This window comes from Lygodium microphyllum, chromosome 11 (genome assembly GCF_053477565.2).
Source record: "Lygodium microphyllum isolate KBCC chromosome 11, Lygodium_microphyllum_v1.1.10, whole genome shotgun sequence".
Classification (NCBI taxonomy): Eukaryota; Viridiplantae; Streptophyta; class Polypodiopsida; order Schizaeales; family Lygodiaceae; genus Lygodium; species Lygodium microphyllum.
This window is the reverse complement of record NC_141145.1, coordinates 126,159,252-126,178,052: the sequence shown is the minus strand read 5'-3', so window position 1 is coordinate 126,178,052 and position 18,801 is coordinate 126,159,252. Positions and strand designations below refer to the sequence as shown.

Sequence of the window (18,801 nt, the reverse complement as noted above, 5' to 3'; positions counted from 1 at the left end):
TTCTAAGAGATGTCTTACACTCAGTTATATCAATGGGGTTCCTAGCTTTCTTTTGGGACTTTAGCAGAGATGTAGCAAAGGATGGCAATGTGGGTTTGTTGGAATTTCTTGAGTAAATGATTCTTAGAGATGTCAGCTCAGGTATGCGAGACATATGGTCAACCATGTAATGCTTCTTCCCTTTGCGTACAACCATAGAGAAGTTGAAATCAAGTAGAAGTAAACATCGAGCAATGGGGTTCCTAGTTTTATTTTGGACTTTTGCATAGATGCAGAAACCTTAAGAAAGCGCTATAAGTAGTACTTGATATGTCGTACGAATTTAGAAAACCTTGTAGAAACCTATCCAACCTTTAAGAAACGTTACTAGGAGCCAGTAGTCCTCTATCATGTGTTGGCATTTGATTAGAAGTTAGCTTTATGGATTTACATGTTCAGTTTATGCACATTATATGGATGTCTTATTAGTATCAATTAATTGGAAACAAACGTTCCTGAGTCATCCAAACTTGGACTAGCAGGTACAAAGTTCACCACGTGAAAACAATAATGAAACCATATTCATGTCAATTGCTTGAGATAATAATATTTTTGTTGCAGCATCCAAAGTTCCTTGCATTCAATCAAAAGCGCTATCCTCCGCATTTGGGCTTTGTCCTTTTGAATAAATGTTGCCATAAATCCGGAGGGCAGGCTGAAAACTGCAGAACTGTAATATATACATATCAACTCCATGTGTTCTGCCAATCTGCTCTTTTTGTTAGAACCCAAGATAAGTTAGCCTTCCTTTTTCAGGAATTTATGGAGTCCTCAGAGGCTGGCAATCAATACAGAGCAGAGTCCCCCTCACGAGCTGATGCGGTCACTCTACATTTCAAGTCACTGCAGTAGGACACATAGAAATCAATGAATTTGAACCTCTGTATAAAACAAAACTTCTTAATAGTGCCCCTTACTGTTTTAGTTAGTTCTACACATGATATAGTCAGACAGTTCTCTTGCTAATCACATACTTAAGTTGAGTCTGTCCCAATGTAATCTCAGTTTTTACTATGCACTACCTTCCGACTTTTGAAGTTTGATTTTCTTCTTAATCACCTCCCCTTCCTCTGCGTGTGCACGCATGCAAGAGCGAGATATGTGACGCTAAATCATTTGGCCATTAATCTATACATTATTCTGATATTTGAAGAAACGATTAACAACTGATCTTACTCTAAAAGATCGGTATAGCATTGGCAACAGTAATATTAGTATTTTCATTGGTCAGGTGGACGTCCAATTAAGGCCAACTCTTTCAGAGCAGAAAGCCAGGCATGCTTTTCCCTCGATGTACCTTACCTTGATATTAAATATGTGAGAGATGGTGTGGTGATCAATGGAATGCAATTGCTTTTTCACGACCAAGACACAGGTTGGGACTTGAATGCGCCATAGACTCCTTGAAAGAGGCTACAGCGCTGCTTTCATCTGCACGATACATCCCATCCCTTGTAGATGAAGACAGGCTTCTTGATTGAACATTTACAAGAGGTGCATACGACATATTATCAACTTATGGTGGCCAATCGTTCTTCTTCCTCCATGGATAGAAGCTCATAAAAATCAGTTATAGCGCATAAATAAGCCCAGCAAGTCGTGAAAATTGAATCTTTTCCTCTAGAACAGCAAATTGCCTTTGAAAGGAAGCGTTTTTATGAAGAAATTCGGTGGGTGTCCTCCTTGCTCCACATTTCAAGGGCAAAAGAAGTATTCGACCAGTTCCGTGTCAAAGATGCTTGATCAGTCGAGGCATGGTAATCATATGTGTAGCCATGTCCAGCTATGAATACTTCATAAACACACTATCAGGTATCTTGAAATCTGATTTCCAAGCAGACGACTTGGTGGGATTTTTGGGGACTTGGCTTACTTTCTCGGCACCTTCATGGCTTGGGCTAGGTTTCTATCTACACTGCACAAAACCATTTGGCTATTCGCCACTCTTCACATTCCTTCAAGACTCTTTTAATATTGGGCATCTTCCCAAACAGGTGCAGGTACAACATTCAGTTTTGCTGTTTGATACATATTTGTCACGGATATTGGTGGAATTCTGCTTTACTTTTGCCCGACCGTAAGATGCGTCACGTTAAAGTATCTTTGTGTTGAAACATTGTTAGATGAACGACCATGGATAATAATATTTTTGAATGATTCCGCAAAAAAATTTGGAATTTGTGAGAGGGTTTTTAGCAACATCATCAACCAGTTTATTTTTTTCAAATGATAAACTGCCGTATACAGACCTCCCAAAGCACGTCCAAACTTTCGAAGTTGCATGAGAAACCCAAGGTTAGGTGCTGCTTGAGGCCTTTTGGACTTCACAAGCTCTAAGGATTCCTCAAAGCCCATCCTGCATGTCTTCATCAAGTATGCAACCACCACCGTTACACTGAATAGGAGCATAAGGGTTGAAGTGAGATCGCAGACTGTATCATCATTTCTAGAAACATGCACAGCTAGTATTTTATCAATCAACTTAAAAATAAGCAGCGAGTAGCAAGACAATCCACAACTAAACTTCATTATCACAAACACCTGGAATGATTGAATAAAACAAACTATCTGGTCAATCAGCTCATCAAATCAAGACACACTGACTGCGTCAAATTTATGCAGAATGAGGCATCTCCAAACCAGCAATGAATCCTATCTTGAATGTCAGGAACACCTTGGGACAACACATGACAGCAGAGTGAAGTATGAGCACCCAAATCCATGTAGTCTAGTGAAATATCGAGTACTTAGCATGCAGATGTATATATGTGTCCCTGCATGCACAACATTGTTATAGCCTAGCTCATTTGTAACAGTGGAGAATCCACATGAAGACGTGATAAGGAAGACATGCACAGGATAACAACAGTACTAGACCTATTGACTGGATTTGCCTTAGCTTTGGCCAAAGGAAGAAGAATCTGTGGCTTCAATGAGATATAAGAGACATATATAGTATGCAAAATCATTTTCTTGTGACTTGCCACCAAGGAAGGAATGCTGCATAACCAAAAAAAGATGGCTAGAAGAAAAGACTTGCCTTCTAGATCTCCCAGCAAAGCAATGTACCAAGACTGCACCACCACTTTGCCTGGCTTCATCTATGAAAGCAAAGCACTCATCAAAGTGCTCCTCCATGTTAACATCCGCACTATCAAGCACTGTTTGATTTACACACGTAAAACATCAGAACTATACTTCTATTCACGAGATCATTTTGCCACACAATTAGAGCTTTGCACTGTTTTCATTGGTATAAACAAGCACAATTAGAGCTTTGCACTGTTTTCATTGGTATAAACAAGCACATTACTGTTTACACTATTTAAAGGAGCTAACATCCACGCAATAATCTTTATCCCAGGCTTGACTGAAGTCACTAGACGTAACAATGCTGGAAAAAATCACAAGGAATATGGCTGGTGGGCCTGGATACTTGTGTACTTCCTGTTAAATAAACTAATGTGGATTATCAAAAAACTAGGCCCTCCGCTTGAACAGCAAACTGGCATAATACTTGTTCCCAGCAGCCATATGATAATGGGTTCACCCTCAATAAAGATTTCGTGTTTTGAAGCTTTCAGTCCTCTTTTTTGAAGGGTTTCGTTGTTCTTAAGGTTACCCAAACAACTTTATTATTGGTCTCTTGGGGCTTTTTTTAATTTAATTGAAGCTTTGCTTCCTTCCATCAGATCATGCTCTTTTTGATGGGTTGGTGATCTAGAAGCAAGGCTGCATACTTATTTCGGTATGCTGTTATCTGTGTAGCTTATTTACAATCCAAGCAATCGAAGCAAAACTTGGTAAGCCTTCCGACTGCCAAGCCACCTCACAATCTTCTCGATAAAAGCCTATTTATAAAGTCAAGGCAAAGAATGCTCCTGTTTCAAGCAAGACCTTGGCCACCCCAAAAAGCTTGTTCTAACACTCACCAACACTATCATGAGAATCAGATAAACTGCCATAACTTGCAATTATTATCATACACATTGGGGGAACAGACCACAGACCACTGATTTGCTTGTACTTGAAATCTGAAGGATAACGCGGCTCGATCGTGTTTGCAACTGTAAGGATGTGTGTAATTTCTAATCTTAGCAATTCCTCTTTATTGTAAGCTGCTCCAATCGATCCAACGTACAACCCCTGAACAGTTCGGAGTCATGCATGTACATTAGCGCCGTGTCTCCCTCCCTTCCTCCCTCCCTCGTTCTCGCATTTTCAGTAGCCCTGCTAGATGGCCAGGCTCAAGAGCTTTCACTTGCTTTTCATGTAAGCATGCACACAGCAGTTATACGTTTTTCCCAGATTTTCCTGCATCTTACCTTTCGAATAGCACGCTAAATTCAGGTGTTCAAAGGTCCAAACTTTGGCCATTATATCTAGATTCAACAAATTAATGGAACTTTTGGCAGTAAGGTTCAAAAAGCCTGAAATTATTATATGGGCACATGAAACTTGCACATTGAGTAATTAATTGATCTTACAAAGCCCACAAAAAAAAAAGACGACGACAATCCAAAGGATGAAAAAGGGATGACTACAAAAGCAACTGATGGAGGAGGCAACTACAAATAGGGCAAAAGGACCAAATTTGATCGGCCTGAACTGAAACAGGTCGGACCAGTAAAAGCTACCAACAAACCCTGAAAGCCTGGGTGAAAAGCTGACGACTAATCTTAAAACTTGGCCAACCTACTGTAATAAATGCTACAAAGTGCCGCATGGAAACAACAAAGAAAGAACCATGATTAGTTTTTCCTAAAAGGAAGGAATGGACAGTGAATGTGCTGGGCAGACAAATCAGAATAAATCAGGGTGCCCAAAGGAGCCTCCATCTAACATGCCAGGGACGCAAAGAATGGTGAAGATGACTGATGCCAGAGCTCCAAACCTCCTCTTTTGACTCAGGCCGAGGCTCACAACCAAGAGATGGATAAGAGACACAAAATGACACGATTACTAACACCATAACCTTGGTAGGCTCCCCTCTCTCTGGCTCCAAACATTACACAAACTTAAAGTGAATTAGTTCTATGCTTTAGTAGTTGCCATCATCCAATGCCAGTCACAATCTCAAGTCTCAGCCACCTCAGCGGATCCAAACAGGCCATAGCCAAGATAAGTTAGTAATAAACTGTTGTTTTCTAGTGGAAGGTTGCCACAAGATCACCATAGGAATAGCTCTAAATGTCCATGAAACTTCTAGAATTCAGACAAAATAACTTTGAACCATTATTTTACACCAACTCCTTTGCTGACCTTAGCATGATAGTTTGAATCTTGATGCACCACAGTATCAAGCAGTGCCCTGTTTAGTGTGCCATACATGCTGCTTATAGGCAAGGTTCTTTCAAGGGTCTTTGACTTCTTTGTAGCTAACTAAGCTGTATAAACATGCTAACTCTACATAAGTCTTTGCTTACATTATTTAAAAAAATCTCTTTTTCCTCATCTCTGGTCATGATATTAGTGAACCCCATGTACTTCAGCTGTTTCAAAGTAGCATATGGATCCTTTGCATTATCTTCTTACAAGATTCTTATCTTGATGCAGCTCTTAACTCCAAGTTACCTCTCAAACTTGAATTATACCAGAAAAGAAGTACTTTTTTCAAAACCATTGCTTCCCATAGAGCCTATGGATATCTCATAGTAACTTCTCTCATGACACGAATTCACAAAGTGTCATCTACTTCTCTTGGTTCTTTCCCTCTCTACCTGCCAAAATATAACGATACCTCCCAGTAGATTATATTCTTAACTTGAACTGCAGCCTTTGGGTTTCAATACTTGAGGAACAGAATGAGTTTTGACTTACCTAGGAAACTTACAACTTAGACATGCACTTATGCAATTCTAAAGAATTTAGAGTGAATACCTCAATGATTTTGCAGGGCAGACTATCATCTCTCCTATATTTGGTTACCAGATAATCCTGCAAGATCCTCTCCATTCTATGTTTGTAAATGGCCTCCATCATATCACTCAATATATATCATTTGTTGGCAAAGCATTCACATTCATTTCTTGCCACCAACCATGAATCATTGCTCAACTTGATTTGTTGATGTGAATGTATCCTACAAGAAAAACAGAGAAAATTAAAAACTGAAGCTAACATAGGTTACCATGAATGTGCGGTAACATTGAAAACAATTGAAAAACATGAAACTTGTAATTGATGCATCAAGCTAGTTTGGTTTAAATTTTCATGAAAGCATGGAGTGGTTGGATGTAGCTTATTGACTCTAAAGATCTCTCTTTTGCTGCTGCAATGATACGTTTTCTCCATCAGCTTCTAATATTAAGAACATAAAGAAACCATAGACTGTCAAAATGCACTTTTCAAGACTTAAAAAGTATCTGACTTGCAAAATGGAATCTGTAAGAAATTGAACATTAATTGCATAGGTGGATAATTTGGCCCTGCAAAGCCGAGACAGACCTTACACCTAAGTTAAAGGCAAAAACAACCAGCAATGTCATATCTCAAAGGCAACACACAAGAAAGTGTCAAACATGTCTCGCATGAATGCAAATGAAAAAAAGTACAATGCATGTTGAGAATCTTTCTTTCAGCACTATCATTGTCATATAGATGGAATTTAATTTGGCTGGAAATTGCAAAATGGACTCCGTAAGAAATCGAACATTAATTGCATAGGTGGATAATTTGGCCCTGCAAAGCCGAGACGGACCTTACACCTAAGTCAAAGGCAAAAAACAACCAGCAATGTCATATCTCAAAGACAACACACAAGAAAGTGTCAAACATGTCTCGCATGAATGCAAATGAAAAAAAGCACAATGCATGTTGAGAATCTTTCTTTCAGCACTATCATTGTCATATAGATGGAATTCAATTTGGCTGGAAATGGCTGGAAAATAGATTAGGAAGGCTGCCAATTGGCAAAACTTACCCATGCAAGTGAGAGGAGGTTGGGACGGAGAGCACATTCTTGCCACTACTCTCCACAACCTGAAATGGAGCGTTACTGGTGGAGCTTCGCACTATATTATTGTATGCAAACTCTACCAAGGGCAAATATTGCTCCCACCGTGTCTTGTGCTCTAACCCATAGCACCTCAAGACATCTAGAACTATGGAGTTTGCCTCTTCAAACTGACAAACTATCTACGGATGGAAGGATGAAGAAAATAGCATGGTACCCATATTCTCAAACAACCCCTTCCAAAACAAGCTGGTCCTCCACGGATCTCCATCACTAATGATCAACTCTAACATGCCTCTATACCATGCATAAGGAGAAACATGACTCCATCATCACCTTTGGCCTCAACTGCTTTGTAACACACAATCACCCATGCATCATCAAAAAACTCTCTCTAAGCACATAGTGTTCATGCCTCTGCTTCTGCAACATGGAGATGCAATTTAAGCAAAATTATGCACATACTTCCTATAATAGAAACATAGACCCATGTATTGAGCTAAAACATGCTTTACAACCAATTAGCATTTTTAAACGGCCCTAAAACATGCTTTATTAATGAAAAGCACAAATTTGGTGCACGATTCGAGAGAGTTTCAATGGTCCCCCAAAACCCTAATTTTTTGAGGCACCCTTCAACATCTCTAAATAGATAGGCTGCCCACCATTCAACCTTATCCTTTTGTGCAAGTTTCTCACTCTACCGTGCAGATTTCAGCCATTAGCCACCTACCATCTGCTGTCTAGCCGTCACAAATTGCAGCCCATCACTATCCAGCCCTAGGCACGGCCTATTTTCAGCCATTGCCTTGCTGTTTGAAGGTCTCCATTTGCTGCGTCATCAAGCACCTGATCAACCTGCGTTTTCAGCATCTGGTAACAGGTGGCAGGCTGCTGCCATCTCTCCCACCAGGCAACTGCTGCAATACCTCCGTTTTTGCTGTCAAGCAAGCCATCTACATCAGCAAGCACCTCTCCTATTGTCACCTCAATTCCCTAACACTCTGGTGATCAGCGTTTGGTGTTTCCCGCACTCCGACTGGGGTCACAGCACTTGGGATTCTGTCTCCGATCGACGTCACTCTCTGACACTGTATTGCTCTGCCCTTGGGCATTCTGTACACTCTTACATTCATTTACAACGTTCATTCACTTCAAAGTTTCTTCTCTTTGTATTTATCTTTGTGTTTGAGTTTTGAGTTTTTGCGTTTTGCGTTTAGGGTTTGAGTTTTGCTTATCTCTGTCTGAGTCTTTGTGTTTCAGTCTTGGTCGTACATGCTGTGTTTTCTTAGTGCAAACCCTAGCATATCTTCGCATGGTATAAGAGCCACTGCTCTTCTAAAGAGTATCCTGCAGTGATTGTGGAGGCTAGTCTTTGTGCAAGACTCACACGCAACTCGATTCTGACTCATAATGTCTCAAGCACCTTCTTCTTTGGATCCTATGATGCCCTATAAGGTTTCTCCATCATTGGAGGCTCTGAGAAGGTATTATGGTCTCGAGGAGAAGGTAGACACACATTCGCCTTTACCATCTTCTTCTTCTCATTTTGATCATCTTACACGTGAAGAGTTTGAGAAGTACTTGCAAATCATATATAGTTCAGTTAACACCCCCCCAAGGAGTGCTACTACTTGGTCTGGACCAATTGGTGAGACTGGCCATCTCTCTAATCTTGGAGGGACCATGACATTCGGCACATCTCACGATCCATCTCCTTTATCTCAGCCATGCCTTATATCAGGTTCGTATAACCATGTTGAGACATATGAGCCAAAACCCTCTTCTATTTCTCCTTTTGGTATTCAGGATCCAGATGGTTTCTAGTATGTTAACTTTAATAGAGGAAGCTCTTGAAACACACACCCTTCATCAAGTATATCTCTACCATCTGTTTCGTTTGAGCTCGTAAACCACACTTGTTAACTCCCTCCCATCCCACCACTATCTTCTCCACATTCTGAACTACTCACATCTTCATTCCAAAATCTTCGATTACATTCCACTTTCGCTCAAAGCACACTAGAGGTTGGATCTTCCATCTCCGCTCCTAACACCTTCTTATTCCCCCTCCCACCATCTACCTACCCTCCATTCACTCTACCTCTTGGTGCATTGTTAGGGGAAATGCCACCCTTTAACATTGTCCCTTCCACATAACCCCACTTTACCACATCCTTCCACACTGGGACAATCCCCTCACTACCCCCGAACACTCACAACCCCCCCACACAACCTTTCAAAGGCAAGGATATCCATTCTCTGCTTATGGACTGTCGTCCCACATCCCTTGGGTGACTCCTACGTAGGGGCTTGTTAGCAGAGTATTTGTCATCTCATGTGTGAGTCTGAGCTTGATCTGGGTTGGGCATTTTATTAGGTATTTTAGGTATTTTTCTGGTGTGGCATTTTATGCCAGTGGAGCATTTTATGCACCAGTCGGCCAGCATTGATGCTGTCCGACCAGCATTATTGCTCCCCACTTTTTCAGCCTATTTATACTCAGTGCTCCTCCTCAGTCAGTATCATCATCATCTTCACCATCTGCAGACTCTGTGGAGAGAGGAGCCAGTGCCAGTGCCAGTGCCAGTGCCCACGCAGCCAGTGACTCACTGTTGTATGCGACTGTCTCGTGTTTAGATATATGGATTCCATTTCCCGTGCATACATCTGAGTTCTCATCTGTATCGTGTTCTTTTCTTTTCTCTTTTTGTCTTGTGTTTCAGCAGTTTATTTCAGCACATGTTTATGCTTCCACCGCTGCTCCACTTCTGACATGGTATCAGTATTCAGGATTTGTGTTTCTGCTGTGTTTTCTTGCTGATTTCAGGACTGTTTTGTACCCCTACTGATCAGACGACTGCTGTCGAAGCTAGGCGACCTATTTTTGGGGCTGTTTTCAGCCTGCGTTTTTTGCAGTTTTGCCATCGCCTGCTGCCTCCGCACCCTCTGCTGCCTACGCACCCTCTGCTGCCTGCGTTTTTCATCTGCAGTTGCTGGCGACAGTTTACTACCTATTTTCTCCAGTTTACAGCCTGCGTTTTGCTGATTCAGCATCTCTCATGGCTGGGTGGCTGTTCCTTCAAGCCGTTTTCTCTATTTTTGGCAGTTTTTTGACTGATTTTTTGACTTTCTGCAGCAGCTTTTGTCTTCTATTGATCAGATTTTGGGTTCTATTGCATGTGAACTCTCATTTTCTGCAGTCTGTGCTTGTGTTTTGGCTGTGTTTCCTCTCTCAATTCCATCTCTTCTCTACTTCTCTTCTTATCCTCTCCATATGGCTCCTCCGTGCACTTCCACTGATGATAAGTTACATGGACCTGATTATCTCACATGGAGTGCTGTCATGAAAGCTTGGTTTGTGCAGAAGCGGTTATGGTACATTGTCTATGGAGCTACTCCTCGTCCTCTCCGTCCTTTTCCTCTTCCTGAAGACTTTGATGAGGACAACCATGAGGCATCCTTGAGATTACAGGGGCGGCTTCCGGCACATTATGGCGGTGAGGCTTATGTAGCTTCAGAGAGGGGTGACGGGAAGAAGAAGTCGAAGGCCCAGTGTTACCACTGTGGCAAGAAGGGACATTTGCGGAAGGACTGCAAGAAGTTAGCGGCTTCCAGGAGGAAGGAGCAGAAGACGAAGCGGGATGCTGACTCTACCGATGAGTCCTCTCCTTCATTAGACTCCGACTCCGATCCTCCGACCAAGGTGAAGTCCAAGGCGCGGAAGGGATCCTCTTCTTTGGATCGCGGGAAGGGCTTGGTGGCCCCTTCCTCGGCCGCTTTCTAGTGGTGGTGATGAGGTCATCCCTCACGACTCTCTTGTGCCAGAGAAGGAGTGTGAGCGGATGCTCAGATGGGGCAGCCGCGCCTCATCTATACTTTTATACAGGTGCACAGGTTCCAAAGAGGGATGTCTCTGACGCATCGATTTTAGTCTGGCGGAATCAAATCCTGGAGCTGGGATTGACATCTAGGTTCACGATGAGCTGGTTATCTGACAGAGAGCGGGAGGCTTTCGTCTGGAGCTCACATGAGGGGACACTTTGGCGGTCTGGCCAAAGGCAGGGACTCCATGGTCACCTATGTTCAGAGGCATTTTTGACAGGCTGGTCTTGTATGCTACTGCGAGACATTGGTGATGGACACAGAGACATGCTATGATCTTCTCTATTTTCAGGTGTTTGGTACGATCGACATCAACATCAGGTTCTCTCCGAAGCACCTTGGTGGTGGCTTGATCACCCACTGCTTGGGTATCCATGGTTCTCCTTGGTGGTTCTATGTTGTATAGTTTCTGATCCCTTTTCATTGTACTATTGTATTGTATCAGATCACCCATGATCTGAGAGAGGGTGTTAGCAGAGTATTTGTCAGCTCATGTGTGAGTCTGAGCTTGATCTGGGTTGGGCATTTTTATTAGGTATTTTAGGTATTTTTCTGGTGTGGCATTTTATGCCAGTGGAGCATTTTATGCACCAGTCGGCCAGCATTAATGCTGTCCGACCAGCATTATTGCTCCCCACTTTTTCAGCCTATTTATACTCAGTGCTCCTCCTCAGTCAGTATCATCATCATCTTCACCATCTGCAGACTCTGTGGAGAGAGGAGCCAGTGCCAGTGCCAGTGCCCACGCAGCCAGTGACTCACTGTTGTATGCGACTGTCTCATGTTCAGATATATGGATTCCATTTCCCGTGCATACATCTGAGTTCTCATCTGTATCGTGTTCTTTTCTTTTCTCTTTTTGTCTTGTGTTTCAGCAGTTTATTTCAGCACATGTTTATGCTTCCACCGCTGCTCCACTTCTGACGGGGCTTCCATCCTCTCTTCCACATGTCCCTATCCCTCCACCATAGGCTCCTCAGATGATTACCATGCCCCTTCCCACTTCACCCATTCCCACATTTGGATCCGCTATGCACATTTCTCGTATGCATGGGGGGCTCTCTAGAATTACTTCCCAAGTGTACTCCACTCCATCTCCCTATCCTCCGTATCCACCCTATCCCCATCACACACCTTCGCCATCTCCTAGAACTACCTCTCCTATTGCAACAGCCAAGAATGTCTTTACGCATAAGACTTGTTTTAATGGATCGAATTTTACACTAGGTCAAACGTCATGCAACAAGTGCTCAAATCTCAGGGACATTGGGACCTCATCGTTTGTACCGAGCCTATGCCTAGACCCTCCATTAGCTCATCATGGTCACATCCATCAATGGAAAGCCCGCAATACCACAGCCAATGTTGAGTTAATGCAGAAGTTGCTTCTTGAGTTTCACTCTCAATTACAGCATTTTCCCCTCACATTTGAGGGTTGGTGTCATCTCATTGACCGCTATGCGGCTCGAGATCACACTCGACATATAAATCTCGATTTTGAGCTTCAAGAGTTTTTCATTAAAGAAGGGGATGATTTGAAAGTCAAGTTGGCCGAATATCGATTGTTACTCCCCGAGATTGCTAGTACTAGCTCTCCAAAGTCAGACAACGATCAAGTCACGTTCTTCTTGAACAAATTGCTCGACAAATACTTCCATTTTATCCAACACATTATCTCACTATCTAGATTGCAGACCTTCTATGAGTTCAAGTGTCAATTCTTACATTACACGAGGCTGCATGATCAAGTCCATAAGAAGTAATCCACACACATTCATTAAGAGACACGAGAGTTGGTTGCCTCTTCTTTAAGAGGGAAAACCAACAGTGGCAAGAACTCGCAAGATACGAAGGCAAGCCAAAACAAGGGTGACACCAATTCCTCCGACGAAAACAAAGAAACGCGACTCCTTTGCTAGCAGATTCCTAAGAAAAATAGATTTTGCATGCATTGCCAAAGGTTGGGCCATGTGGACAACGAGTATCGTACCAAGGCCCAAGGTCTTCCACCTAGAAAATCACAACAAATTGGTGTGACTACCTCCACTCCAATTGGCCAGTCCAGTGGGGCTACGTCTCCTGCGGCTACACCATCTACTCCATCTATCCCAATGGCTACTAGGCATATGGCACGCGGACAACCTCAGCAATCTATCTCCTTCGCTACTCCTAAAGGATTGACTGATCGATCTGCTAGTGACTCACCTATTGCACTTTACTCATCCATTCCTAAGACATCCATTGCACCTTCTAGGACCACTTTTCCACCTCGCCATATGCGACAGTGGCTACACACTTAGCCTTTCCTTTTTAGACTTCCACTGCATACTTGCATACTCATTGCATTGCACTTAACTTTGCTTTCTTTTATTTTTAATTTTGTTTTTGGAGCATCTCGCTACTCACCCTTCTGCTTGCAGATTTTCTCTCTTTTGCAGCGTTTTGTATTTCAGTGTGAGGCTAACATATAAGCTTGCACCAGTCCTTCCTAAGCTGGAGAATGGAGATGTGTGCTGTTTCTTTCACAGTCCAATCTACTTGGAGTTTTGCTCTTCTACCAGCATGGAGGCTTCCCCTCCCGCGGTGGAGATGCTTCAACATTTTTATCCCCATGGTTCTCGGCACCACATGAAGACTAACATCCTCACGCTCCTCTTCCTTCTTCGACATTCACATCCACGTTGAGAGGGGGTTTCTACCCTTATTGGTATTCTGAAGGTTTCGACACTTGTCTTTGACATCGGCATTTTCCCCCTTATCGTACCTTCTCCTATGCATTGCATGATTTCATCATCTTTATACTAGGGCACTTGGTCAAGTAAACATATTTCCCACAAGAGACACTATCCAAGTGGCACCTACTACATGAGCATTCTTTAAAATGTAGCATACTATGCATCCCATTGTGCAAATCACCACTAGACGGATCCTGAGCTATTTCCACCGACGGATTACACTACTATTCTTCTTCACATGATACTTCATCACCTTTCCCTTGTTATCGACATCCTCGAGGGGTTGGATAAGCTTATACTGTTTTGTGATGTGTTTGGGTGTACCATCCCTATTCCCATCTTTTGAGTCATTGTTACTTAGTTGACCGCCACCCCTAAAATTCACTTTCCACCCAAAAAAGAAAACACATTCAATGTGGTTCCATCCACCTTTGTAGGACTTGATAGGCCACTAGGCAGCCGCCAACAAGCACCCTTTGTTCGATGCCTTGTCCTCTCTAGGGTGACTATTTGGACTCCCTTGGTAAGATAACCATAGCCTCTGTAGTCTTGGTAGGCCACTAGGCAACCGACATGCACACTTCGTTTGATACCCTAGCTGCTTTGGGATGGGATGCCTTGGGATAACATTGTTGGCCTTTCCTTTTAGGCTCAGTTTTGGGCTTGAGAGGGAGTGTTGAGCTAAAACACGCTTTACAGCTGATTAGCATTGTTAAACAGCCCCAAAACATGCTTAATTAATAAACAACGCAAATTTGGTGCGAGGTTCAAGAGAGTTTTAGTGATCCCCCAAAACCCTAATTTTTTGGGGCACCCTTCAAGACCTATAAATAGACAGACTGCCCACCATTCAGCCTTATCCTTTTGTGCAAGTTCCTTACTCTACCATGCAAATTTCAGCCATCAGCCACCTTTCATCTGTTGTTCAGTCATCACCGACTGCAACCCATCACTCTCCAGCCCTAGGCAACCTATTTTCAGCCATCGCCTTGCTAGTTGGAGGTCTCCATTTGCTGCGTCATCATAGCACCTGATCAAACTGCGTTTTCACATTTTGGTGCTAGGCAACAGGCTGCTGCCATCTCTCCCACCACGCGGCTGCTGCAATACCTACGTTTTTGCTATCCAACAAGCCGTCTACATCAGCAAACACCTATCCTATTGTTGCCTCAATTCCCTGACACTTTGGTCATCAACATTTGGTGTTTCCCGCACTCCGACACTCCAACTGGTCGTCACAGCACTTGGGATCCATCTCCGATGGACGTCACTCTCCAACACGACATTGCTCCGCCCTTGGGCATTCAATACACTCTTGCATTCATTTACAACATTCATTCACTTTGGAGTTTCTTCTCTCTATGTTTGTCTCTGAGTTAGAGTTTTGAGTTTTTGCATTTAGCATTTTGCGTTTTGCGTTTAGGATTTGAGTTTTGCTTGTCTCTATCTGAGTTTTGTGTTTCAATCTTGGTCGTACATGCTATGTTTCCTCAGTGCAAACCCTAGCATATCTTCACACCATGAAACTACAAATTTCATGTACATTTCACAAGAGTGGCTATAAGTGTATGGCCTCAACTTTTGCAAGATCCATGTATAGTCCATCAGCCAACACAATATTCCCAAGAAAGTGAATCTCATGCAAAAAGGACTCGCTTATCTTATCATTGATCACTAATCAATGCTTATGCAGCTCAGTAAACACTATATCCAAGTGTTTTCTATGCTCTACCTCATCTTTAAAAAGGAAACCATGTTGTCAAAGAAGATTCTCACAAATGCTCTATGTGGTCTAAAGATGCAATCCATCATTTGATTAAATGTGGCAAGAGCATTCGTAACCCCAAACGGCATGACCAAAAACTCATACAATCCAAAAGATATCCTAAAGGTTGTCTTTGGTACATCCTTTGGCCTAATACGAACCGTGTTGTCAAAGAAGATTCCCACAAATGCTCTATGTGGTCTAAAGATACAATCCATCATCCGATTAAATGTGGCAAGAGCATTCATAAGCCCAAACGGCATGACCAAAGACTCCTACAATCTAGAAGATATCCTGAAGGTTGTCTTTGAAACATCCTCTGGTCTAGTACGTATCGGATAATATTCACTTTTCAAATCAATACGGCTAGATACGGTTGCCTTATACAATATCCATAATGTCATAATTCATAGAATCAAGAATCAATTCTTTGTTGTCACTTTATTTAAAGCACAATAATCAATGCACATACGCCATGAGTCATCCTTATTCTAATCAAAAGCACTACAAATCAAAAACAAGATGAGCGAGGCAACCCTTTCTCTAAGGGCTCATTAACTTGGCTCATTATCTCCTCTTGTTGAGCTGCACTCACCCTATCTGGTCATTTATTTCGAGGGCTACTACCAAGCATCAAATCTATGACATGATCCTCTGGGCTTTCTAGCAATAACTATCCTGCAAGAGACTAAGAAAAGCAATCAGCACATGTTTTCATAAATGGCATGTGATCCTTATCCAACTTAAATACATTCCATCCAAGGTATGGGCCTTATCCTTATGCTAAATAGCAATAGTGTTGGCATGGGAGTCAAGCCACTCCATTACACACAATGGCACTAAGGCATACCAAGCAATACATCACAATCTTGTTGTGGTGGGATGAAAAACCCTTCATTGTCCACATAGCTCCATATATGTGCAAGAGAAGCTTTCCAATCAAAGGTGTGATTGGCTTTGCATAGCCCTTGCATGCGACTACAAACTTCTCCCATGGATCCCATCTCATCCTCTCTGATGCAGGCAAACTGCCATGTTTGTAGAGATAAAAATGGCTTGTGCACCATTATCAAAGAAAATCAAGGCATGACAATCATTTGCCCCCATACCCTACAAAGTTCAATAGCATCATCATTAGACTAATCGCTGACTATATCATACACCAAGCCAATGAATGTCTTAGGCTCCTTGGAATCTCCCTTATTTTCAGCTTTTACAACTTGCTGCCTATTGGGACAATCCTTTGCCATGTGACCCTCCTGTTCACAAACAAAACATTTATTTGCAACCATTAATTTTCAACGGTGTGCAACCAATTTCCAAGCCTTCCTACGTTGTTTTTGCCTCTTATCAGTCTTATTTTCAAAACCCTTCCTATCAATCTTTGAAAACTTTTGCCATGGCTTCTCATCATCGTCTTAGAAGCCTGAATCCTTTCTATGCATCAAAGCATCGGTTGTAGTAGCCGTCTCCATGAGTTGTCACATACTAATCACAATGGTGTTATGCAATTCCTTTAGGCAGCTCACAATAAAACTTCCCAATTTGCTCATGAAGGGAAACTAGACAATAAGTAACATACAACGATGCATCCCAAAACTTCTTATTATACTGCTCCAAATTTTTACACTGTGATGCATCCAGCTTATTCCAAGCAATCGTAATAAGTGCTTGTCAACCAATTTGAAGCAAACATTTGTTAGATTAATTTATCCGTATGTGAACACATGTAAAAGTGTGTATTGAGGTGTGAACACCTTTTACACCACTTAGCATTTAATAAGGGTCAAAGGTGTAGGTGGATACCTCAACCTTATATATTTAGGCCCTATCACCACTTAGCATTTAATAAGGATCAAAGGTGTAGGCGGATACCTCACCCTTATATATTTAGGCTCTATCACTTGTACTTTCATCACAAACTATCACATCAATCTATTCAGCTTGTTGTGTACTTGCAAGAGTTTTCTCTCTCTCTCTCTTTTTTCGTGAAGATAATTGAATGTTCTTATAGTGACGGGTCAGCGCGAAGATAACATCATTGTTGCGTACTACTTTCCTTTACTCGGGATCCCATAATCTATACCCCATTTCACCCTCGTCACCATATCTTAGGAAAATGCATTTACAGGGCTTTGGCTCAAGTTTACTACATTTTTCTTTACAAATGTGCACAAAAGCCTTGTAGCCAAACACTTTCAAGTGAGCATATGAAGGTGGCTTGCCCGACCACGCTTCTTAGAAACCCCCCCTCCCAAAGGCCTGTTTAGTGATCGATTAATTAAGCGAACGGCTGTCATAACAGTCTCTTCCCAAAAACCATGGGATAATGCAGCATGAGACAACATCGTACAAACCTTATCCTATATGGTCCGATTCATACGCTCTGCAACTCCATTTTGGGGTGGATAATAAGGGACAGTGAGCTCCCTCTTTATCCCTTGCTGTTACAAAATACCTCAAACGCCTTGGACACATATTCCCTACCATTGTTAGAGCGAAGACACTTAAGTGTCTTATCTGTCTAATTTTCAACCAAGGCCAAGAATTTTTTAAACTTGTCAAGTACTTCACACACTGCCAATACCTACAATGTCACATGCATAGTTGTCCCCAAGATGGACAACACCATGTCAACCTCCTGTATAGGCAGAGAACCACTCACGATGAGGGGTGACATGAAAAGAAGCACCTGAATCAAGAATCCAAGTATGCATGTCATCATTTGTATCGGCAAGCAAAGCATGTGCACCAAAGTGTGAAGAGACAAAGAGCACCTCACTCCCACCATCACTATCATGAGTGACTACATTCACCTCTTCAATTTCGACATTGCTCTTCTTAGGCTTACTGTCTTTCTTCTCTTCCTTGCTATCATCTGTCTTCTTGCCCTTTCCTTTCTCTTTCTTCCATTTGTAGCAATCACGTTTAAAGTGACCCTTCTTGCCACAATGATGGCATTCAACATCTTTGCCACGTGATTTACTGCGTCCCTTGCTATCATATTTGCCTTTCTGTTGTGATCTGTCCCTAGTATGCAAAGCACTAGAGAACTTACTGGATGCATTGTTCTGCCGATTCATTTCTTCCATGAGTAAAGCACTCTCTACATCAGCATACAAAAGAATCGCATTGAAATTGCTCATAGCAGTCCTGAATGTATCCCAACTCTCTGGAAGAGTGCAAAGCAAGAACGTAGCCTTAAATTCTTCATGAATCAAAAACTCCAAGGCAACCAGCTAGCTGAAAATAGAGTTAAACTCGCTCAAGTGAGTAGACATTGCTGTACCCTCTTTCATATGCAAATCCATAAGCTTTTTCAGCCAATACACTTTGCTTGCAACACTCTTCTGTGCATACAGTTCTTCTAGTCTAGTCCAAATAGCATATGCAGAATCCAAACCTTCAATGTTGAACAACAA

The 18,801-nt window shown here is 42.2% G+C and overlaps 1 protein-coding gene across 2 annotated transcripts in view; it reads right to left on the bottom strand.

Annotated features, from left to right (window-relative positions):
* Positions 1–574: 574 nt before the first annotated feature.
* LOC148029339 (dual specificity protein phosphatase 1-like) overlaps positions 575–18,801 on the bottom strand; it is a 30,876-nt gene continuing 12,649 nt past the window's right edge. The window contains exons 2-6 of one of the 2 annotated variants that reach the window (XM_087688120.1): positions 5,920–6,121; positions 4,050–4,185; positions 3,080–3,140; positions 2,289–2,434; positions 575–882 (exon numbers count right to left, since the gene is read on the bottom strand). In XM_087688120.1, coding sequence (XP_087544246.1) covers positions 875–882; positions 2,289–2,434; positions 3,080–3,140; positions 4,050–4,185; positions 5,920–6,021 — 453 coding nt within the window. In that variant the 5' untranslated portion in view covers positions 6,022–6,121 and the 3' untranslated portion in view covers positions 575–874. Of the gene's footprint in view, positions 883–2,288; positions 2,435–3,079; positions 3,201–4,049; positions 4,186–5,919; positions 6,122–18,801 lie in introns of both variants that reach the window. The other variant, XM_087688119.1, reaches the window with a different exon arrangement.